General features: G+C 38.1%; 1 protein-coding gene across 3 annotated transcripts in view; it reads right to left on the bottom strand.

The window, feature by feature from the left end:
- Positions 1–14,886: 14,886 nt before the first annotated feature.
- The window catches only part of sdr16c5a (short chain dehydrogenase/reductase family 16C, member 5a), a 29,788-nt gene continuing 20,073 nt past the window's right edge, over positions 14,887–24,601 (bottom strand). For all 3 annotated transcript variants that reach the window (XM_026281883.1, XM_026281892.1, XM_026281876.1), the window contains 2 exons: positions 16,248–16,392; positions 14,887–15,662 (listed from right to left, as the gene is read on the bottom strand). In XM_026281883.1, the coding sequence (XP_026137668.1) occupies positions 15,533–15,662; positions 16,248–16,392 (275 nt within the window). In that variant the 3' untranslated portion in view covers positions 14,887–15,532. The remainder of the gene's footprint in view (positions 15,663–16,247; positions 16,393–24,601) is intronic.

Below are 24,601 nucleotides of genomic sequence, written 5' to 3'. Positions count from 1 at the left end.
TTTGACAGATTGCTTGTGTTTCCACCCTTACATGCAAAAATTGTGTTGCACTTACGACAACCAGCGTTGTCTGCATCAACTCTAGTGAAGTATAACCACACTTTGGAAACATTTTGCTGTCTCCGCCATCTTAACTCTTTGTATTAAGCAGGAGTTTTCGTACTGTAAGGGGCCGTCCACATATCGCGTCGCTTTCTGATTTTTCCCCCAAAGCCTTCGGGCACTTGCGCTCCTGAGGAGTCTGCCATTGCTAAGCAACCATGACCTGCTCTCTCCATGAAAACGCGGAAATTTCAGCAAAGGATAAATGGATTTGCAACACTAAAAACTGCTTGCAATAGCTCTGCTACTAAATTACTTTAAAAATCCACATACAGCTATCAGCTGTTCCTTCATCTTGACTGAGCTTCCAACGTTGTTACAGAAAAGGTGAGGAAGTTACATGACCTGCGGTGCGCTTGCGGCATTCTGAAAAGTTGAGATGTTTTTAACTCGATGCGGTGCGGACGGGCCTGGAGAGAACGAGCTCGTCGCACCGTGAGCGAGTGGCGACCGCGTCACTTCCATTATGAGCGCGCATATCGCGTGCCTACATTTGAAATGACGAACTTGAGTGCGCATAATATATGAACGGCCCCTTATGCGTGTGTGTGCGCGCCGCGCTCGTTATTGTTGTGTGTGTGTGTGTGACTGACAGACAGCCTCCGCGGCGCACATGAGAGCTCTCGCAGATTTCACAGACAAACATCTTAATATGATCGCACTTTAGAAATGTGTGGGAAGATAAAATGTGCACGATAACATTATTAAGCAAATCTCTTCGCCATAGTCACTCTTTATTATTAAGCGTGAGTTTTCATACTGTTATGTCTGTGCGTGTGCCGCATTCGTTGTGGTGTGCCCGCGGAGCCTGTCTGTCAGTCACACACCACAACGAGTGGGCGCGCATGAGAGATCTCACAGATCTCACAGACGTCTTAATATGATCGCACATTAGAAATGTTTGCTGAGATAAAATGTGCACGATAACATTATTAAGCAAAAATACATAGCACATTAATTTTTTCCCCTCCAGAACCGAAAGAAGAACTGATGACGTCAGATCTTACTGATACTACGGTCTTTCATAATTTAGCCCATTTTAATACCGGGTTTCGGTACCCATTTCTAATCATCGCAAATGACGCCATTACATGGAGCGCAAAAGAACCGGTGAACCATTTAAATGATTAATGCTTATTGGAGATGCAAACCATTTCAAACGATTCAGTTCGATTTGGTGAACTGGCTCAAGAAGATCCGGTTACATCGAGTGATTCGTTCACGAACCGGATATCACAAACTGCAGTGAACGCGCTCACAACAGACACGGAAGAGAAGACAATGATGAATAAAGTTGTAGTTTTTGTTATTTCTGGACCAAAATGTATTTTCGATGCTTCAACAAATTCAAACTGGCCCTCTGATGTCACATGGACTACTTTGATGATGTTTTTTCTTACCTTTCTGGTAATGGACAGTAGACCGACACACCGCTTCAATGGAGGAACTGAGAGCTCTCGGACTAAATCTAAAATATCTTAAACTGTGTTCTGAAGATGAACGGAGGTCTTACGGGTTTGGAACAACATGAGGCTGAGTTATTAATTATATAATTTTCCTTTTTGGGTGAACGAACCCTTTAAGCAAAAAAAAAAAAAAAAAGGTTTTTTTTTTATTTATTTTTTTATATAATGTTTAAGTTAATACTTGTTCAAAACAATCACTTTAGCAGAGTGTGTACTATTTTCTTTTTTTTGTGGTATATTGCCGAAAATAACTTGAATTGCACTTTCAGATTTGATTGTACAGGTAAAAGCAATACATCAATCGAATCTGTAAAGGGTCTACTTGTATTAATATACACGCATAAGAAAACTTTGTGCATTTATAAAATAAAGAAAACGGAGTGTGCTGTCTGCAGCCTTTGTCTGCATGATCTTCATTTAGAAATGCTTCATTAAAATAAACTGAAATTCAACAAATACTTCACAAAGAGATGTGAGAGATATTTCTATAGAAATCTTGATATGTCTACTTTTAAACTAAGCAAGTTTTATCGACAACAAATATTAAGTAATCGAGTAATCCATATGAAACTAACGCCATGTCCAGTCTTTTACGTCTCTCTTCACTAACTCTAATGCGACCACGCCCTGCGCTATAGATATATAATCATCCATGTGTTACACAGCGCGTAAACATTATTAATATCATGTTTTTAAATATGATGGTTTCATTCTTAACATGGTGATTATCGCCAAGGACACCTAACATAATATGGTATTTATCAACTGAATCAAACCATATCATGTCAAAAAATGGAAAACTCAGCAGTCTATTAATTGTTAATCACAGCGCCTTTAGTCGCTACAGTGGGGGCGCTTTTTAACCCAAATACACTTACAAATACATTTACATATTCTTTCGTTATTTAAAAACTGTTGCTTTAACTAACAAACAAAACTGAAAATCATAAAGAAGACCTTTGTCTCAAAATATATGCATTGTTTTTTTTTAGCTATTCTCATTTGCTACTTAAATCTACAACATTTAAAAAATCAAAAAAAAATATTAGATCAAACAAGCACAGAATCAACTTTGCAGTGCTAAGCATGATTGCGTAAGAGATCAGAAAAATAACCCACGTGTTTAGTTCTGTTTTTGACAGAAGCACATATTGGACAATTTTAAAAATAGCAGCATAAACAAAACTGATTTCAAATTTAATTCAAGCACTTTCAAGGACCTATGTTAGTTTTCAAGTACTTTCCAGGACTTGAATCCTTGTCTGAAATTCAAGTACTTGAAAGTACTTTCAAGAAGGGTGGGAACCCTGGATTCAGAATTAGAGACACGCATCCAAACTTTAATTGAGGACATTAAGAATGTTAGGGCTCTATATAAGGCTTTGGGATGGGTCTAGCTCAGGGATTCCTGTACATTGTTTGGTTCCGGCAACAGAGCCTTTGCAGCAGGGCAACTGGGTGACAGTGAGGCAGCGTAGTCGTGGGTCAAAACACCGCTCTTCTGTTCCGATCAAAACATTAAACAGGTTCTCCCCACTCAGTGATGCACCCACTGAGAAACCTGATGAAAGTGCTCTAGTTATTGGTGATTCTATTGTACGGAACGAAAAATATAGAGACACCAGCCACCATAGTCAAATGTTTACCTGGAGCCAGATCGCCTGACATCTTGGCAAATTTAAAAGTGCTGGCTAGTGATAAAAGTAAATACAGTAAGATTGTTATTCATGCCGGCGCTAATGATGTTCGACTTCGCCAGTCGGAGATCACTAAAAATAACATTAAAGACGTGTGTGAACTTGCAAGCACGATGTCAGACACTGTAATATGCTCTGGTCCCCACCCTGCTTACCGTGGTGACGAGATGCATAGCAGATTGTCATCACTCAATGGCTGGATGTCTAAGGGTGTTCTCACACTAGGCACGGTTGCCATGAACCGGGCCCGAGTACGATTGTCCCCCCTCCCCACTCCCCCTCTGGCCTGCACTCACATATAGCGTTTCAGCATTCGTGCCGGAGCACGCTTACGTCATTATGGTGCGACGGTTTCGGGATAAACAGGAAGAGTGGCGCTCTCTGAACGCAATGGAGTACATCGCTCTGTTTTCTTTGTGGATAATTTTGTGTCGTTTGGTCCACAGCCCTCTCACAGCCTGTTGTTAAACAGATGTGTCGCCTTAGTGGCGCGAAAATTTTCACGTAATCGCGCTGCTCGTATGAGGATGTTTGCAAGGTACCAGCTGAAGTGCAGCAAGGACTTTGCAGTTTTTAGTTTTTATGCGTTTTGCACCTCTGCCGTAGACCAAAGCGACCCTTTCCCTGCCATGTTGGTTTTGGAGCGTCGCAAAACCGTGACGCAACGCGTCCTTTTCTGTGCTCCGGCACGGTTAGCGCTCACACTGCATGCGAACCGCGCCCGAGTCCAACTGGACCGTGCCCTGGCCCACCTCTTCCAAGCGGGCCAGGGCCGGCCAATCGAGCCGCGCCCGGGCACGATTCGGAGCACTCAGACTAGTCAAACGAACCGCGCTTTGGTGGTCAAACGCACCCGGGCACGGTTCAAACTGGCTAGTGTGAGTACACCCTAAGTGGTGCCCACAGAATAACATAGGTTTCATAGACAATTGGACGAGCTTTTGGAGCAGACCTGACCTGTTGAAAAGAGATGGTCTTCATCCCTCCTGGGGTGGCACCACTCTTCTCTCTAGAAATATGGCACAAAATCTTAGAGTTTATACTTGACTAACTGGGGCCCAGGTCAGGAAGCAGACAAATTGGATAAACTGCTGAATCACGTCACAGAGGTCAGCTAATTCTCAGCACATAGAGACTCTTTCACCTAGATATCACAGTATAGAGACTCTGTCTGTTCCCCGAACTAGAAAATACAAAAAACGATTTTATTTACAATTTAATTGAGGTTCAACAAATAAAAAAACAGATGAAATAGGGATAAACAAATTATAAAGCATGGCTTATTGAATATCAGATCCCTTTCTACGAAAACACTTTTTGTAAAAAATATGATCACTGATCATAATTATCATAATGAGATAATGGTGGTATAAGTAATGGTGCTTCATATAACATTATCCAGAGAAACAAATGTTAATGATAAATCCCCTGTTATGTTTGTACTGGCTACTGTATACAGGCCACCAGGGCACCATAAAGACTTTATTAAAGAGTTTCGTGATTTTACATCAGAGTTAGTTCTGGCTGCAGATAAAGTTTTAATAGTTGGTTATTTTAATATCCATGTTGATGTTGCAAACTTCATATAGCCAAAATTGTAAATTTTACTTGTTACAAGTATGGAAGAACCATCACTTCTACCACAAAAGACTGCTTTTTAAGTTATCTTCCTGATGCATCCAAATTCCTTAGCATATCCAAAACCTCAGAACAACTTGATGTAACAGAAACTATGGCCTCTCTTTTCTAGCATTTTAAACACAGTTGCTCCTTTACGCTTAAGGAAGGTTAAAGAAAACAGTTTGACACCATGGTATAATGAGCATACACGCACGCACCCTAAAGAGAGCAACCCGAAAAATGGAGCGCAGCTGGAGGAAAACAAAACTAAAGGTATTTCGTATCGCTTGGCAGGAAAGTAACCTATCCTACAGAAAAGCATTAAAAACTGCTAGATCCGATTACTTTCCTTCTCTTTAAGAAGAAATCAAACATAACCCCAGGTATTTATTCAATACAGTGGCTAAATTAACGAAAAATAAAGCCTCAACAAGTGTTGACATTTCCCAACACCACAGCAGTAATGACTTTATGAACTACTTTACTTCTAAAATCGATACTATTAGAGATAAAATTGCAGCCATTCAGCCGTCAGCTACAGTATCGCATCAGACAGTGCACTATAGACCCCCTAAGGAACAGTTCCACTCATTCTCTACTATAGAAGAGGAAGAATTGTATAAACTTGTTAAATCATCTAATCCAACAACATGTATGTTAGACCCTATACCATCTAAGCTCCTAAAAGTGGTGCTTCCAGAAGTCAACGATCCTCTTCTGACTATTACTAATTCCTCATTGTAATTAGGATTTGTCCCCAAAACCTTCAAACCGCCTGTTATTAAGCCTCTCATCAAAAAACCACAACTTGACCCCAAAGAACTAGTTAATTACAGACCAATCTGGAATCTCCCTTTTCTGTCCAAGATACTAGAAAAGGTGGTATCCTCACAATTATATTCCTTCTTAGAGAAAAATGGTATGTGTGGTATGTATGGTATTTCCAGTCAGGATATAGACCGTATCATAGTACTGAGACCGCTCTCCTTAGAGTTACAAATTATCTGCTCTTATCATCTGATCGTGGGTGTATCTATTCGTTTTATTGGATCTTAGTGCTGCGTTTGACACAATTGACCACAACATTCTTTTGCATAGACTTGAACACTTTGTTGGCATTAATGGAAGTGCGTTAGCATGGTTTAAATTGCACTTATATGACCGCCATCAGTTTGTAGCAGTGAATGAAGATGTATCATATCGATCACAAGTGCAGTATGGAGTACCTCAAAGGCTCAATACTAGGGCCACTACTCTTCACACTTTATATGTTACCCTTGGGAAATATCACCAGGAAACATGGTGTTAGCTTTCACTGTTATGCTGATGATACTGAGCTCTATATTTCTTCGGACCGGTGAAACACGCCAATTTGAAAAACTAATGGAATGCATAGTCGATATAAAAAAACTGAATGACGAGTCATTTCTTACTGCTAAATTGTGAAAAAACAGAGGTGTTAATTTATAGGACGTAAAAACTCTGCTTGTAATAACCTAGAACACTGTCTAAGACTTGATGGTTGCTCTGTCAATTCTTCGTCATCATTTAGGTACCTTGGTGTGCTATTTGATTGCAACCTTCCCTTAGAAAGCCATGTTTCTAGCATTTGCAAAACTACATTTTTCCATCTCAAAAATATATCTAAATTACGGCCTATGCTCTCAATGTCAAATGCAGAAATGTTAATCCATGCATTTATGACCTCAAGGCTAGATTATTGTAATGCTTTATTGGGTGGTTGTTCTGCACGCTTAGTAAACAAACTACAGCTAGTCCAAAATTCAGCAGCAAGAGTTACTAGAACCAGGAAGTATGACCATATTAGCCCGGTCCTGTCAACACTGCACTTGTCCCTATCAAACATTGTATAGATTTTAAATTATTGCTTATTAGTTATAAAGCCCTGAATGGTTTAGCACCTCAGTATTTTAATGAGCTCCTTTTACATTATAATCCTCTACGTCCACTACGTTCTCTACCTAACCTAGAGACCTACCTAACATTGTTTGGGAGGCAGACAAACTCTTGCAGTTTAAATCTAGATTAAAGACCCATCTCTACACATACAGCCAAGTATAGGGATGGGTATCGTTAAGGTTTTAACGGTATTACTACTCTTACCGATACTGCTTAACGGTCCGGTACTTTAACGGTATTTTTATCGGTACTTTGTGTTGTGTTAGGCAGTCGAAAGCTTTGCATTTCTCTGTCTGCACATAATGCACTTTTGAAAGATGCTTTGACAGATTGCTTGTGTTTCCGCCCTTACTTTTGTTGCACTTTTGACAACCAGCGTTGTCTGCATCAACTCTAGTGAAGTTTGACCACACTTTGGAACATTTCCGCCATCGTCACGCTTTGTATTAAGCAGGTGTTTTCGTACTGTAAGGGGCCGTTCACATATCAACCATGAACCGCTCTCTCCATGAAGACCCGGAAATTTCAGCAATGGATAAATGGATTTGCAGCACAAAAACTGCTTGCAGTAGCACTGGTACTAAATCAATTTGAAAAATCCACATACAGCTATCAGCTGTTCCTTCATCTTGGCTGAGCTTTCAATATTGTTACGAAAAAGGTGAGGAAGTTACATGACCTGAGGTGCGCTTGCGGCATTCTAAAAACTTGAGATGTTTTTAACTCGATGCGGTGCAGACGCGCCTGGAAAAAACAAGCTCGTTGCACCGCGTGCTCATCGTGACCGCGTCGCTTCCATTATGAGCGCGCATACCGCGCGCCTACATTTGAAATAACGAACTTGAGCGCGCAGAAGACGTGTGTGTGCGGCGCGCTCATTCTTGTTGTGTGTGTGTGTGACTGACAGACAGCCTCAGCGGCGCTCATGAGAGATCTCGCAGATTTTACAGACAAACGTATTAATAATATCGCAAATTAGAAATGTTTGGTAAGATAAAATGTGCACGATAACAATATTAAGCAAAAATACATAGTACATTAATTTTTTCCCCTCCAGTAGCGAAAGCAGAACCGATAACGTCAAATCTTACTGATACTACGGTCTTTCATAATATAGCACCGGGGCCATTTTAATACCGGGTTTCGGTACCCATCCCTAGCCAAGAATGGTGACCCATACTCCAAATTCGTTCTCTGCATTTAACCCATCCAAAGTCCGCACACACAGCAGTGAACACATTTACATTTATTCATTTAGCAGACGCTTTTATCCAATGCGACTTACAGATGAAGACAGTGGAAGCAATCAAAAACAACAAAAAGAGCAATGATATATAAGTGCTATAACAAGTCTCAGTTAGGTTAACACCGTACACGTAGCATGGGATTTTAAATAATATAATAAATAAAAAGAAAACATAGAATAGAAAAAGAATAGAGCAAGCTAGTTAGAGGTCTTTACACATACACACACATATATATCATTGCATAATAAATGTGTAGCCGCACTGGGTTATACATAATTATTAACTCAAATGATATATAGGGAATTTGAATAATTAATCATGAATGATTAATATATATATATATATATCATATGACAGTTACATTAATATTATTATGAAAAATAGCTCAATTGCATATATCAATAACTCATTACAGGGCACTGTAATTTACTCAATGTCAATATTCCATTCTTCATATCAATTATAGTGATATCTCTTACTGTAAATTATGGCAAATCAAACAGTGGTTTGTCCAGCAAACGGCCATAAGATTAACTTAACTTAACTCATTATGAAATTGTTTACTAAAAAGTAAAGAGCGTGTAGCTAGATCAGACACTTCACTGACTCGTAATGTGAGCGGTTCAGAGGCAATCATGAATATATATTGGGTTTTAATAATTGAACTAATAATCACACAGAGTAAATACGCGTACGACAATACAGACAGTAAACTTTGTACAAGACATAACAGAATTCAAATGAGAGAGAGAGAGAGAGAGAGAGAGAGAGAGAGAGAATGAAAGAGAGAGAATGAAAGAGAGAGAATGAATGAGAGAGAAAGGACGAGAGAGAGGTGAGAGAGAGAGCGTGATCACAGAATGAGCTCAGTTATGCAAACTTTACAGATTCTCCAAATCCATACATTTTTCATGCATTTTCTTGTGTTCTTTGGTCATAACTTCGTGGGACTGTTCTAGTGCTGCCACCCTGTTCATCGTGTCACTCAGCACTTTCCCCATCTCCGTGCACTCACTCGCCGATTCGGCCTGCGCTTTGTGTAAGGCAGCCAGCTCAGGAAAGATTTCCTCTCGCAGCGCGCGCATGTCTTCTTTCATCTCTTCTCGATTTTTTTGCACTTGCAGATGTAGGTTTTCAAGTTGTGACTTAATGTCACAGCTTCTCTGTGTGTATGCAGTTCCATTCTAAGTGCTTTCAGTGAGATAGGAGAGTCATCGTCTTGTACATGTTCGTCCATTTTTCTTTCGCCGCTTTCCGTCTTCGTATTACGCTGAATCGTCGATGTAATTTTTTTGCACGAGCTTGGTTTCATGTTAAAATATACACAGCAAAGACTCCTTAACAAAAATGATAAAGTTTTACATGACTGGCTAGTCTATTGAGCAATTATCACTTATTTATTCGAGGAGGTCCCTTTCTCTGCTACTCACTCCATGCGGGCGGAAGCGGAAGTCAATGTGTGGTTCCTTTAGTTTAACTTGTTTTCCCTTTTTTTTTATTAAACGTAATTAAAACATTATGTAACTGAGTACATAAATGAACGTGAGCAATCTAACCTGATGCTGATAGTACAATAGCCGCTATTAACAGTTTACGCGATCTTGCTCTTGATTTTATTATTTGTATTATTTTTTTTATTATTATTTATTTGCCGCTAAGCAAATATATCAAACATCCGCGCGGTAAGAGCATCTACGGTAATTCACGTTGGACAAAAAAACACAAGGAAACGCGTTGTGAAATAAAATATCACCGGCAATCACAGACATTCGCATTTGGACGGGATTAGTTTTCTCAGAGGATCACTGAGTTTGCTGAAAAACGGTAGGTAATTTGCTCTGGAATTATCACAGAGGTTGTGTGAGAAAAACACAAACATATTCAAAATACATATTAAGGACTTACATAAAGAGCTCAAAGGAAAGTTTGTGTGTGTGTGTTTAGAATTTTGGGTGTTTTGTTTCTCCTTTGAGGCTGCTCACGTGACTCTGGAATTTCTTGTCGTAAATAATTTAAATCCAGCCAGGCTGGCGCCAGGCATTTAGTGTAAAAAGGTCTCATTTAATATGCCTGAATTCAACCCATGAATCGATTACCTGCATATCTGTTACAAATGAAAAGAAAAATAGAATACAAAAAGATTAGAAATGTAGTTAGATTTTTTTAAGAATAGAATTAGAATGTTGAGTGTTAAAGTTAGAGGGTCAAAGATGGAAGAGATGTGTTTTAAGCCGATTCTTAAAGATGGCTAAGGAATCCGCTGCTCGGATTGAGTTGGGGAGGTCATTCCACCAGGAGGGAACATTTAATTTAAAAGTCCGTAAAAGTGACTGCTTCTTTGGGATGGCACAATCAAGCGACGTTCATTTGCAGAACGTAAGCTTCTAGAGGGCACATAAGTCTGAAGTAACAAATTTAGGTAAATGGGTGCAGAGCCAGTGGTATTTTTGTAGGCAAACATCAATGCCTTGAATTTTATGCGAGCAGCTATTGGAAGCCAGTGCAAATTGATAAACAGAGGTGTGACGTGTATTCTTTTTGGCTCATTAAAGATTAACCTTGCAGCCGCGTTCTGAATTAATTGTAAAGGTTTGATAGAATTGGCTGGAAGACCTGCCAAGAGGGCATTGCAATAGTCCAGCCTGGACAGAACAAGAGCTTGAACAAGGAGTTATGCAGCATGTTCCGAAAGAAAAGGCTTGAGCTTCTTGATTTTGAATAAAGCAAATCTGCAGGATCGGACAGTTTTAGCAATGTGGTCTGAGAAAGTCAGCTGACCATCAATCATAACTCCAAGGCTTCTAGCTGTTTTTGAAGGAGTTATGGTTGAAGTGCCTAACTTCATGGTGAAATTGTGATGGAATGCTGGGTTTGCTGGAATCACAAGCAGTTCTGTCTTGGCAAGTTTGATTTGAAGGTGATGGTCCATCATCCAGGAAGAAATGTCTGTTAGACAAGATGAGATGCGAATAGCTACCGTCGGATCATCAGGATGGAATGAGAGGTAGAGTTGAGTGTCATCAGCACAGCAGTGGTATGAAAAGCCATGTTTCTGAATAACAGAACCAAATTATGCCATGTAGACAGAGAAGAGAAGTGGTCCAAGAACTGAGCCCTGAGGCACCCCAGTAGTTAGATGTTGAGACTTGGAGACCTCACCTCTCCAAAGTACTTTGAAGGACCTATCTGATAGGTAAGACTCAAACCATTGAAGTGTGGTTCCTGAGATGCCATTTGCCAGTAAAGTTGATAGGAGGATCTGGTGATTAACCATGTCAAAAGCAGCGGACAGATCAAGCAGGATAAGTACTGAAAATTTGGATTCTGTTCTTGCCAGTCTTAGAGCTTCAACAACTGAGAGCAAGGCCGTCTCAGTTGAATGTCCACTTCTGAAGCCAGATTGGTTGCTGTCAAGAAGATTGTTGGGTGTGAGAAATGTAGAGACTTGTTTGAACACAGCTCTTTCAAGTGTGAACACACACACACACACACACACACACACCCGGAGCAGTGGGCAGCCATTTATGCTGCTGGGCCCGTGGAGCAGTTGGGGGTTTGGTGACTTGCTCAAGGGCACCTCAGTCATGGTATTGCCTGCCCAAGACTCGAACCCACAACTTTCCCAAAAATCATCATAAGCCTGGTGTTTCATTTCGTACCAAAATTCTGTGATTAATCCAGGGGTCTGTGCCAATTTGTATGAGTCATTTAATACTTGTGAAACTTTTAAAAACGTTTTTAAAGATAAGATCATGTTAATTAGGTATGAGATTGTTAACTGTAATACTGATTTTCTTGTTCCTGCTCTGTGCTCTGCTGCACTTACTGAGCCTGTATTTTTTGCAACACTTCCTGAGATTGTAAAGCAGATGAAACCTACTAACTGTCCATTGGATATTTTCCCATCAAGGCACTTTAAGATGGTATTCATCATTATTGGCCCAAGTATTTTGTCTATTATTAATGGTAGCCTTGTTTCTGGGGTGGTGCCATGATCATTGAAACATACTCAATTGCAGTGCTTTTTGGATCAGAATGTGGTTTATGATGTTTATAAATCAGGTTTTAAGGCCTTTCATGGTACCGAAACTGCACCGTTAAAGGTACTAAATTATATATTATTATCAAGGGACTCAGGACACCCTGTGGTTCTTAGGCTGTTAGACCTTATTGCAACATTCGACACAATAGACCATAGCTGCGTTTTCACAGCAGGAACTTTACCCAGGAACTAGGGACTTTGGCCTGGTACTTGGTTTGTTTCCACTGCAGGAACCAGGAACTAAAAGTTCTGGGTAAAAAAATGCCCCTCAGAAAGTCCCTGCTGGCGAGGTAGTACTTTTTCAAAGTTCCGGAACTTTCAGGGGCGGAACTTGGGAGCTAAACATACTGAGTTCACACTCACCACCATTTCTTCGGATCATTTTCAAAATATTTGCGGTTATTGTGAAAACGAAAGGAGGCAGCGGTATCTGATATCCTATTTCATTTTATTGTAAATATACAGTGAGGAAAATTGCAGTAGACTATTTGCCTAATCTTCCCGGTACTTTAGAGCACGGTGGAAACACAAAGCAATGGGTCTGGGGCGAAAAAGTTCCTGGTACAAATGTTCCGGGTAATTTTGGAGGAAACGCGGCACATGAGATTCTTATCTCCCATCTTGAGAAGGTGGTTGGCATTCAGGGTTGGTTTAGATCATTCCTATCAAATTGGATTTTTTTTTTTATTGTCAACATTGGTCAGACTTTTTCATCTCCTGTAAAACTGACATGCGGGGTCCCTCAAGGGTCCTTTCACAGTCTATTTTATTGTCATTATAAGAAGCAAGAGCAGCTGGCAGAGGTTTTGCTTGATCTTAAAGCCTTCATCAAAAAGCTACATTCACAACAAATTTGAGAAACTTAATTATTAATTATCAGTTGAGAATTTGTTATTAATATGGTCAGCTTGATCTATGCAGGGTAGGTTGATCTATGCAGAAGCAGCCGAGCCATTTTAAAAAGCTGCGGCAAATGCAAGCGCAACAGCTAAACAAACGCAGTAGCAGTTACACAGAAAAGAGAACAAAGATGAGTTTGCAGAAATTCGCACAGTTTCGAGGACGTTTTCATAACAGTTAAGTTGTTTACACAGGGAACTACATGCGACCCAAATTTTTATGGGGTCGTAAATGTATCACTGATTATTTTTGTACCTACTTATGTGTAATTCTGTGTTTTAATATGAACATTTATTAAAACAGAAATGTGTATTTTAAGAATACGTTTTATAACGTGCTCCGAGCATTCAACACATCAAGTTGGCTTCAGCCCCGCGATGCGGGAAAGATGAACTGAGCAGCTGGTTACTCGCGCAACACTGAACCGAGCTCTCCTTCAGGACGTTTGCGTCCTCCTGCACCTCATCGAACAAATACAAATCGCATTTTAAATAAACATAAGAAAAAGAGCGAAAAGTGAAAGAGCTCAATTGAGCAGCGCGGTGTTCTGGTGTTCAGGGAGCAAGCAGAGACGCGTCTCAAAGTCTTCTTGCTTTTGTACCGACAACAAATACATACTAAATATGTCGAAATACCCGTCTTGGTAAGTGTGTTCGAAAAAGTCTGTAGTTATGTCTTCATTGAAAGTAAAGAGTTGGAAAGAAACCGGATGCGTATCTTTATAATGGATGTATTGGTCTCTTAAAGTGACCGCGCCTAATTTACTAGCTCTGCTGTCAGTGTCTTTAATGTATGATAATGAGAGTAAATCACTCACTGCTCTTGATTGAATTACTTTGTAGTTTAAACAAGAATTTATCCAAAGTCAATCCAAAAATCAGATAGAATAGATTATATTGTTTTACTAGTGACAAAAAAAAAAAAAAAAAAAAACATATTAGGGACCTGAGCATGTTTTGCTTAAGTGTTTCTTTCTTTAATAGCTAATGCAACCTTTTCACACCACAGACTAAACCAAATTAAGCATTGCATCAGACATTATCAAGATGAATTTGTTGTTCTGACACAGTTTAACCCCGAGTTATTGTCATATTTTATTACCAATTTCTAAACTACAGCAAATAAACTGTGATATTGTAAGAAACGTTGAAGGTGTCTGAATACATTTTGGTTTGATTGTGTATTTTATTTTACAGTGAAGACTATGCAGTGCTATTTTAAATGAACAAAAACAAAATGTAAACTTTGTGTAAATAGCACAAATAAAGAAATAGAATGAACATACAATACAAATATAATAAAGGTGGTTGTCTATTTCAATAATACTGTACTTCATCTTCAAAGAATGTCATATGCATTGCATATCATTCAGGACGAATGCATATCTTTTTCAGAGAGCATGTATATTTTTCATTGAGAGCAGGCCTAATGTTTATTTTATAAATACCATTCCATAACAGACTGATGGAAACATTTAGTCAAGTCAACTAAGTTGACTTTGTTCTACTAAAAAAAAAAAAACTAGACTAAGACTAAAACTCTTATGATATTTAGTCGACTAAAACTAGACTAAGACTAAAACATTTCAGATGACTAAAATGTGACTAAAACTAAATGGTGTGTTATTCAAAAGACTAAGACTAAGACTAAATCCGAATTTGCTGTCAAAATTAACACTGATGGTGACCCATACTCAGAATTTGTGCTCTGCATTTAACCCATCCGAAATGCACACACACAGAGCAGTGAACACACACACACACACACACACACACACACACTGTGAGCACACACCCGGATCAGTGGGCAGCCATCTTGCTCAAGGGCACCTAAGTCGTGGTATTGAAGGTGGAGAGAGAACTGTACATGCACTCCCCCCACCCACAATTCCGTCCAGCCCGAGACTAGAACCCACAACCCTTCGATTGGGAGTCCAACCCTCTAACCATTAGGCCACAACTTCCCCCAAAGTAAATAATGTTGAGGGAACTACTAAAAAGGGAATGTAACCATGGTTCCCTGAAAAGAGGTAATGAGGCATTGCATAGGTTGCTGTTTAAAATCTTTAGAATTAATGAGCATCTCTCGCTCAGTCTAAGTTTAATGGTGCTTGCAGTTGAGCTATATAGTGGGGGTGCCCACCCCACCCACCACTCGAGTGCTCAAACATAATTGGTTATTGCAATAGCACAATTCAATCATGCTTCAGCATTTCATAGAAAATGAGTTTCCCACATAGCGACTATTACGCAATGTCCTGTGCCCTCCTCACAGGGAACCATGGTTACACTGAATAGCCAGAGACGTTTTGTAACTTGCAGTTCCCCACTGAAGTGAATTTTTTTTTTTTGTATTTTAAATCACAATTAGATTTCTTCCTTGAATCATGCAGCCCTAAATGTATTTATAAAATATTTAAAATATGAAAGATTTTTACAGATTAAACATTTTTCAGACAAATTAAACATTCCTATCAAGAGATGCCATTTTCTACCCAAAGAGGTTTGAGATGAGCATAAAAAAACTCAAGGAGTTAACTTACCCTTTTAAAGCCATTAAAAAGTATAAGGACCTTGGAAGCAAAACATAAACTTGGTCTTTTAGAATTGCATTGACAATCCTCTTAGCAACATAGTCTGGCTCCAATATGGGCATCAGTCGAGGCCACCTGCATACAAGGCACATGTTGTACTTGATGTGGCAACTGTTTAAAAAGATTTCTGTATTATTGGGTTAGGTTAAGGATTAAAGGATAAAAATGCATTGCTAATTTCCAATAAGCACAAGACAACACAAAATGGATTTCTGTGCATATTTTTGAACTAGACATACATTTGGAGACTCAATACACGAAGTAGACACAGCCCCTAGAGAACATAACTGGACATGCACTGACAGCAAAGGACCATGCTGAAGGCTAAGAGGCACATATGAATATCAAAGAGCTCTCCTATTAAACAAGCTTGAATAACCCAATTAAAGACATTAAAAATAGTCTGATCATGTTAGTTTAGGTTTGTGTCATCAGTGCTTTCTTTGTTTGTTAAGCTCCATGAAGCACAAAGTATGTGCAAAATCTTTCTACGGAGATTTTGATTATTGCTAATTGGAAAACTTTTTGTTAGAGAAGTAATATTGATAGATGGATCATTATTTAAAAAGTAGGAGTTTGTTCCCTAAATTATGTATTTGGCATCCTGTTCAAATACTACTGCTTCAAACAAAAATGTGGTTGAAGTGTGTGTTAGCTTACTTTGTCCCACAACCAGCAAACATGCCTGTGTTGATGAAGTATGGGCAAACAATTGTGGTTTTGATTCCTTCCTTTCCCGCAGCTATCATCTCAAGCGCCACAGACTCTGCAAAACCCACAGCAGCAAACTTGCTTGCACAATAATCTGTGTGGGAAACAATGGGCAAAAATAGGAGACATTTGTACAAATATGTTAGTGAAGCTGCAATCATCTCAGATAACGGTTTCCTGTTAAAGTCTACACTTTTATTTAACCACACCTGAAGGGATCAAACAAAGTGAAATCAGGAGATATTACTCACAAATAGCAGACACCTTTAGCCCTTTAACCCCTGAGGGTATTTGTCTAACTGAAGGTTTTTTTGTTTTTTTTGGTGAGTGACATACACAAAAAATAATGATAACTATTCAAAGCATAACAAAACTTAAAGGCTGTAGCAAGGGGAGTCAAAAGGTTGGTATAATTTCATAGAAAATTTTTTTAATTTCAGGGTGAAAAAATATTTAATATGGACATTCTTCTGCTAAGAAATAGCTGATAAAATGCAATAAAAATGTGTTCAGGAGAATTTTTTCATATGTGCCTTATTTGACATTTAATATCACAGTATGGAAATATGTTAGGAATTTATTTATTTTTTTGATTATGTTCCCCAGCTTATTATCTTTATTATTATTATTTTTATTATTATTATTATTTTTTTTTTTTTTTTTTTTTATCTTGGTGGCAGCATAAAGTATCCAAAAGTTACAGTATTTTGTGACAAAATAGGACTTTTTGGTTTAGCTCTTGACTCCCTGAAGGCATTTTAAATCTGTTGTTTTCTGAGTGTCATACACAAAAATAATGACTCATGAAGTCCAAGAGCGGGAAATAGGTGATAAATAGTAAAAAATATAAATAATAGATAGATTATAGAGCTCAATCCGCTGCAGTTTAAGAAAACACATGCAAATTGAAAGAAAACACCAGCAAATGAAGAAAACATCTTCATCAGTTTGACAACACAAGTGTTGCAAATCCTCACAACACATGCAATAGAGGTCAACCGATTTATCGGTTTTACCCATTAATCGGCACCGATAGTTGATTGCTGGAACAATCGGTTATCGGCAAAAATCCATGCCGATAGTTTTACGCATTTCATCCGTTGCTGGAGTGGCTGATAGTTTCCCGGTTTGGGTCCATTGCTGGAGGGACTGAGAAGGCTTTGTTTTCATTATACAGTGTGAGAGCGGCCTCTAGTGGCTGAAATCACTGACAGCACATGACACCTGACGCTGCACAGAGCGAGAAACTTCAGGCAGAAAATCCTGCCACGCCTCAGAGCAAAATTCACATAGTTTTCCATTTAATTAAATTATATTCCCCCCGAAACGTTGTTAATGTAATGAATTGTATATTTGAGCATTTTCATCAAAACATTTGTCTTTCTGTAGCTCTAATAAAGTCTGTATGCTTCATGTATAGATCTATAAAATAGATTGCTCTTTCTGTTTGCTTCGTTTTTTTAAACACTGAACTCCAAACTTATCTTTGCCTCATTGTTCATTCTAGAAGTAAACTTGTGTCCGTTTGGTGAATAAATAAACTGCTTTAGAGCATTGCTCGAGTTGAACGACCCGTCCGGTGTGTGTGTGATTCCGGTGAGTAGTGTTGTCAAAAGACCCGGTACTTCGGTACCAAGTTGGTACAAAAAAAATGTAAATGTGATGGTACCAGGTTTCTTTAAGTACCGGTAGTACCGAGGTCCCGTTCAAACCTGGTTCTTGACGCATACAGCGCTATGATTTCCGTGAAGCAGAAAACGAGGAAGGAAACTCAAAATCCAGTCATGAAAATCAAACTATGAAAATATGGACAGTTGGACAGTATGATCTATTTTTTTTTTTTTTTTTTTTTTTACAGAAACCCTCAACGACCAAAAATATCTTAAGCATCACCACCAGCCTTAAGTTCAGTTAAAATGACAAATATGCATTAGTACAAATAAGGCATTGTGCTACTAAATATTACTATTATTTAGTAAAATGTATGTGATACTGCTACTACTGTTGAAAAAATATATAAAACTTTATTTTTTTAAAGAAATAAAATCACAAAATATTTCTTCCATGTTTTAATTTTAATAGCAAATCCCCTTTTTTTACCAAAAATAAAATGTGTTTAAATTTCATAAATTAAAAAGACAAATTAAATTTGGGTGAAACTCGTTTACTGTTTTTCATAATTATATAACTTGTAGAAAAACCTTAAACACAATTGTAAATAAGTATAAACAATAGCATTGGTTTTATTTTTAGTGATAAAAAGTTTTTTTATTTTAATAATTATTTTTTTCTTAGCATATTTTTGTGTTTTGCTTTGGTACTGAAATTTTGGTACCGTGACAACACTACCGGTGAGTTCTCCTAGACTCCGCTGCTCTTTTATATTGATTAGACATTCATTAAGTGCTCAATAATAGAAGCAGTTAAAATGTGAGAGTATACATTGTCCTGGTATAATTGTAGGGCCCTATGTTTCCAGCGATGCAGAAAACGTGGACGGAATTGCTCAATCCATTCATAAAAACAGAATTCACAGTTTACCGCACGTGATGCTCGCGGTGATTTCAGTGTCTGTGGTCTCACTAAATGGGAACGAAAACATGAAGAACATCAACTGCTCTGAGAGTCACTTCATGAGCATCTGACCATTTGATTTGAGCAAAAGCATTATATCATATGTCTACAGAATTGTTAAAAGGTATTCATTTATTTTGCAACCCCTCAAAATAAAAGTCTGGCTTTGAAGTCTATTGTTCAGTAGAATGTACATAGTCTACTACTACCACCAGCAGGCAGTACACTCAGGTTTAGATGAACTAGACAGCACTGGTTAGGAATTGATCAAAATGGTTGTATGCATTCAAAAGCTGAATTTCTAAGCTTCTAATTATTATACTTTTTTTTTTTTTCATGATCTATACATGTTTCATGAATGAAAATGTAACCTATAATTTCCTTAATTTAACGATTAAATGTGTGTGATAATATCATAAAAAAATGTCTTTAGATCTAATTAACAAATTAAGATGAGTTTGGGCTCCTTTTGATGATAATGTGAAAATGATAATGTGCAATTTTACATGATCAATGCATGTTTCAAAGTGACAAAAAAGAAAAACACAAAGTTAAAGTACAGTTATAGTATTTATTCTGCTATGTCTATCTGGTTTCATGTGCTACATCTCAATGAACGAAATCTTTCGATCTGATCGAGGGATTAGGATTAATCATTTTTAATCTGAAGAATTTTCTGAAAATTGTGATGTTAAATGCTACATGATAGCTACCTCCGATTTTACATGCCACCTGTGCAGCTGTATGAGTGTGATAAATTCTTGAAAAATATATTTAGATTTAAATGACTAATTATTATAATTCTGGGTTCTTTTTAATCTGGAGAATCTACTCTATTTTTTTTTTTTTTTTTTTTTTTTTTTAAATGAAGTTCCAAAACTCGCTCCAGTTTATTCAAAGCCTTGTTTTATTCCGATAAGACCTTTCAAATGACATATGACCCAGACTATCTGAGCTTTATGATGTTTAGACATAAAGGAACACATCACTTTGAAAATAGGCAAATTTTCCAACTCCCCTACTGTTAAACAGTTGAGTTTTACAGTTTTTGAATCCATTCAGCCGATGCTCACATTAGCTGTAGCTTAGCATAGATCATTGAATCCGAGTAGACCATGAGCATCTCACTCAAAAATGACCAAAGCATTTCGATGTTTCCTATTTAAAACTTCTCTTCTGTAGTTACCTCATGTACTAAGAATGATGGAAGATGAAAAGTTGTGATTTTCTAGGACTATATAGTTAGGAACTATACTCTCATTACACCCGTAACTACAAAAGAGTCAAGTTTTAAATAGGAAGATTATCGAAACTATTTGGTAATTTTTGAGCGAGATGCTAATGGTCTATTAAATTTCAATGATCTATGCTAAGCTACACAGGAAACTACACTAACTTTTTCCACTGGTGGCACTTGTGCTACTAACTTTTTCAGTTACTGGAGCAAAACATGATTTGGTCGCACAAATTATTTATAGTATAGTAATTACTGGATAATAATGAACAATAATGAAACTGAATTGGATGCAGATGTGCTTTTTATTTTACTTGCCAACTTTTAAACCACATGCCTTGTTCTATTTTTTACAGTACACACAGTGCATTGCTCCGTCTTGGTACCTTATCCCAGGGCCGCAGCTGGAGTTAGAGGGGCCCTGCTGCAGGTTTTACAGTGGGCCCTGTTTAAAATTGTTTAATTTGTACTGTATGTTCATTCTATTTATTTGTGCTATTTACAAAATGTTTAAATTTTGTTTACGTTTTTGTTCATTTAAAATAGCACTGCATAGTCTTCACTGTAAAATAAAATACACAATCAAAGCAAACTTCAGACACCTTCAACATTTCTCACATTATCACAGTTTATTTGCTGTAGTTTAGAAATTGGTAATAAAATATGACAAGAACTCAGAGTTAAACTGTATCAGAACAAATTCCTCTTGATAATGTCAGATAACTTTGATAGAAAGATATGTAATGGAATCAACCAAAACTTCAGACAACTGTCATTATGACAATATTTACACAACTATCAATACTTTTTTGAACAGTTACCAAGCAAACAATGCTTAATTTTGTTTAGACTGTGGTGTGAAAAGGTTGCATTAGCAATTAAAGAAACACTTAAGCAAAACATGGTCAGGTCTCTACTTTTATTTAATTTGTTTAAATAAATTTCACTGGTAGTCTACAGTATGAAGAATTTTTGGGTATAATATTTCACAGTTCGCTGTAATTTGCTATACTCACTTACATAAATGAACTAGTGTCCTGAACCCACTAGTAAAACAATATAATCAATTCTATCTGATTTTTGGATGGACTTTGGATAAATTCTTGTTAAAACTACAAAGTAATTAAATCAAGAGCAGTGAGTGATTTACTTTCATTTTCATAAATTAAAGGCCATGTTGCAGGTTAACCACCACTTTCGATTAATGGGTACATAAATCACTCAAGATATACATATTATTTTTAAAATGTCTCAAAAATGGTCTTAAAGACCTATTTAAGTTTTTGGTATTAACATTTTTTTTACGCAACTCGGTGATGACGTCACATTGGGGAGAAGTCGAGGAAAGGTAGCCTCTGCCTAGTATGATGCCGCGTTCCAGGCAAACCATAACCAGTGTTTTTTCCAACCTTAAACCCGTGAAAGTGCACTGGAACGGCAATCAAACCCGTGACTTCCCACCCGTCTCGTACTAGATCGATGTACTCCGAGTCCCGAGGTCGCACAGCACGCGAAACAATGATGACAGCCCCTACGAATAATACTGCCTATGGATGCAGTGTTTTATGCAAGTGGTGGTACACGTTGAAAAAACAATTTTAGGTCAATGTAACGTTGCAATAAAATAAATAATCTAGTTACAATTCCTTGCGCTCAGAAAGTCTGGCGTAACTTGCCTGGAATGGTACAAAGTCGTTAGTTGTGGTATGAAATAGTGATTACGAGCTCAAAAACCTGCCTGGAACGCAGCATCAGAACTAACGTTATAGAGACCGACTGGGATGAGGAAGAGGTGGCAAGAGCCAACATGTATGATGACCCGCAGCTGTGTTATTTCGATCGAGCCAGTCGTAAGAGGGCAAATGAGGAATTTCCAAGAACTATGCATGGTCCGAGGAGAATGAGTGGAGAGTTGGTGAAGTGTCCTGGTGAGCTGTTATCATTTAGCATCGCAGAAATGATCACTGGAGCTAGTCTACGAGCAGCAGTGCACAATAACGACACACACACACACACACACACACACACACACACACATATATATATATATATAGGTAATTTTTCAGTTTTTTATTTGTTAAAGTTTGAAATATCCAATAAATTTCGTTCCACTTCATGATTGTGTCCCACTTGTTGTTGATTCTTCACAAAAAATTACAGTTTTATATCTTTATGTTTGAAAGGCTGAAATGTGGCAAAAGGTCGCAAAGTTCAAGTGGGCCGAATACTTTCGCAAGGCACTGTATATCTATGTATTTATCTATAATCTGCGCTATCTGAATACTCGTCTCTCCGGTCACTCTCAATGCTCTCAAGGCGTGCTTTGGTAAATTCTCTCCCCAACGTGACGTGATGCAATGCATATTGGGGGAAAGGAGACAGCTGTAAGATAGTACCTACTTTTTCATATTATATTCTGTTTTGTGATACCCAATAGGGCTGTGGCGGTTGCTGTGACAACCGCGTCACCACGGTGGTCGGTTGCCACAGTGGTTGTCTACTGCCACCGACGTCACACACTCTATAGCAAGCATAATACAAAATTTTGTATATAAGTGTAATAAGTGTAATAGTTGCAAATTCTAAGTCTGTGGTAATTAAATTACCTCAAACACAGCGTTTCCTTTAGATTGGCAGATAAGAGCAGGAAAATAGTTTATGCATTCAGCAAATTAATTTAGTGTTGAGCCATCTGCATTCATGTCACCCATCCGCGTTTGCACAAGTTCTCATGATCGCAAATGCTGGCTGGTCAGGTTTGGTGAGGCTTTCTCCAAACTGGCCAAATACAAAACAAGACCGTGATAAATAAAAATGGTTACAAGAAATATGGCAACGATTCCTATTTCAAAGAGAGCGCGTGCAGATGAGGAGTTACTGAGCTCGCTTGGTGGTGGAAAAGTAAACCGGACACAACACCACCGCGATGCAACAGGTTTAGTCTGTTTAGTGTCTACACAGGACATTTGAACTCCATGTCAGTACGTCACAGACCGGACGGGGATTTATCATGTTGTGTTATGCTGCATCCAGTGTAGCATCACTGACTATAATGAGTATTTTGTCACGCTGCGGGCTCGCGTCCGTTAGACAGGGTGTATTTTAACTTTCTTATTTTTGGTAATTCCATGAATTAACTGACCACAACACTGCTTGCACATAGTTTGATATGAAATGATATTCACAAAGGAAGCACGCAATGGCGCCTTTGAGCACAGGACCGTTTCCGAACTCGCATTAGTTGCACATGATAAAAAAGTGAAGAGGACCGCGTGTCTGAAACGTCTCCTGTTCAGTCATTCTGCGACTGAATAAATTCACTTCTTGTCCTGAGAAAAAGTGACAGAAGCAGCAGTTGTGAGTCGGTGGCCATCCACGCCCCTACGTTAAATATTTTGAACACATTAAACTGAAAAAAAAAAAATTATCGCCCTCGTTTACGAGCACATTGACACTAATATATTTATACATTAATATATATACACACATTAATATATATATATATATATATATATAAATTTTTTTTTTTTTTTTTTTTATCAACACCGCGCCACCGGCAGTTGTTGGTCCATGACTACCGCGGTGGTAAAAATCAGCCACCGTCATAGCCCTAATACCCAACAACATAAAATACAATGGATAACAGTTTAAATGTTTATTACCAACAAGCAAATTGCACAAGTTCGTTAAAAAATTAACCTTGCAACACAGCTAGTAAATTAGGCACGGTCACTTTAAGAGACAATGCACCATTATAATATTATAAGGCTCAGTACTAGGGCCGCTACTCTTCACGCTTTAGATGTTACCCTTGGGAGATATCATCAGGAAACATGGTGTTAGCTTTCATTGTTATGCTGATGATACGCAGCTCTATATTTCCTCGCAGCCCGGTGAAACACGCCAATTTGAAAAACTAAAGGGAATGCATAGTCGATATAAAAAATTGGATGACGAGTAATTTCTTCCTGCTAAATTCAGAAAAAACAGAGGTGTTAATCATAGGGCCAAAAAACTCTGCTTGTAATAACCTAGAACACTGTCTAAGACTTCATGGTTGCTCTGTCAATTCTTCGTCATCAGTTAGGAACCTAGGTGTGCTACTTGATCGCAATCTTTCCTTAGAAAGCCACGCTTCTAGCATTTGTAAAACTGCATTTTTCCATCTCAAAAATATATCTAAATTACGGCCTATGCTCTCAATGTCAAGAGAATGCAGAAATGTTAATCCATGCATTTATGACTTCAAGGTTAGACTATTGTAATGCTTTATTGGGTGGTTGTTCTGCACGCTTGGTAAACAAACTACAGCTAGTCCAAAATGCAGCAGCAAGAGTTCTTACTAGAACCAGGAAGTATGACCATATTAGCCCGGTCCTGTCCACACTGCACTGGCTCCCTATCAAACATCGTATAGATTTTAAAATATTGCTTATTACTTAAAGCCCTGAATGGTTTAGCACCTCAGTATTTGAATGAGCTCCTTTTACATTAT

The sequence above is a fragment of the Carassius auratus genome, chromosome 2 (genome assembly GCF_003368295.1).
Source record: "Carassius auratus strain Wakin chromosome 2, ASM336829v1, whole genome shotgun sequence".
Classification (NCBI taxonomy): domain Eukaryota; kingdom Metazoa; phylum Chordata; class Actinopteri; order Cypriniformes; family Cyprinidae; genus Carassius; species Carassius auratus.
The sequence above is the reverse complement of the archived record's forward strand: the minus strand, read 5'-3'. Positions and strand labels throughout refer to the sequence as shown.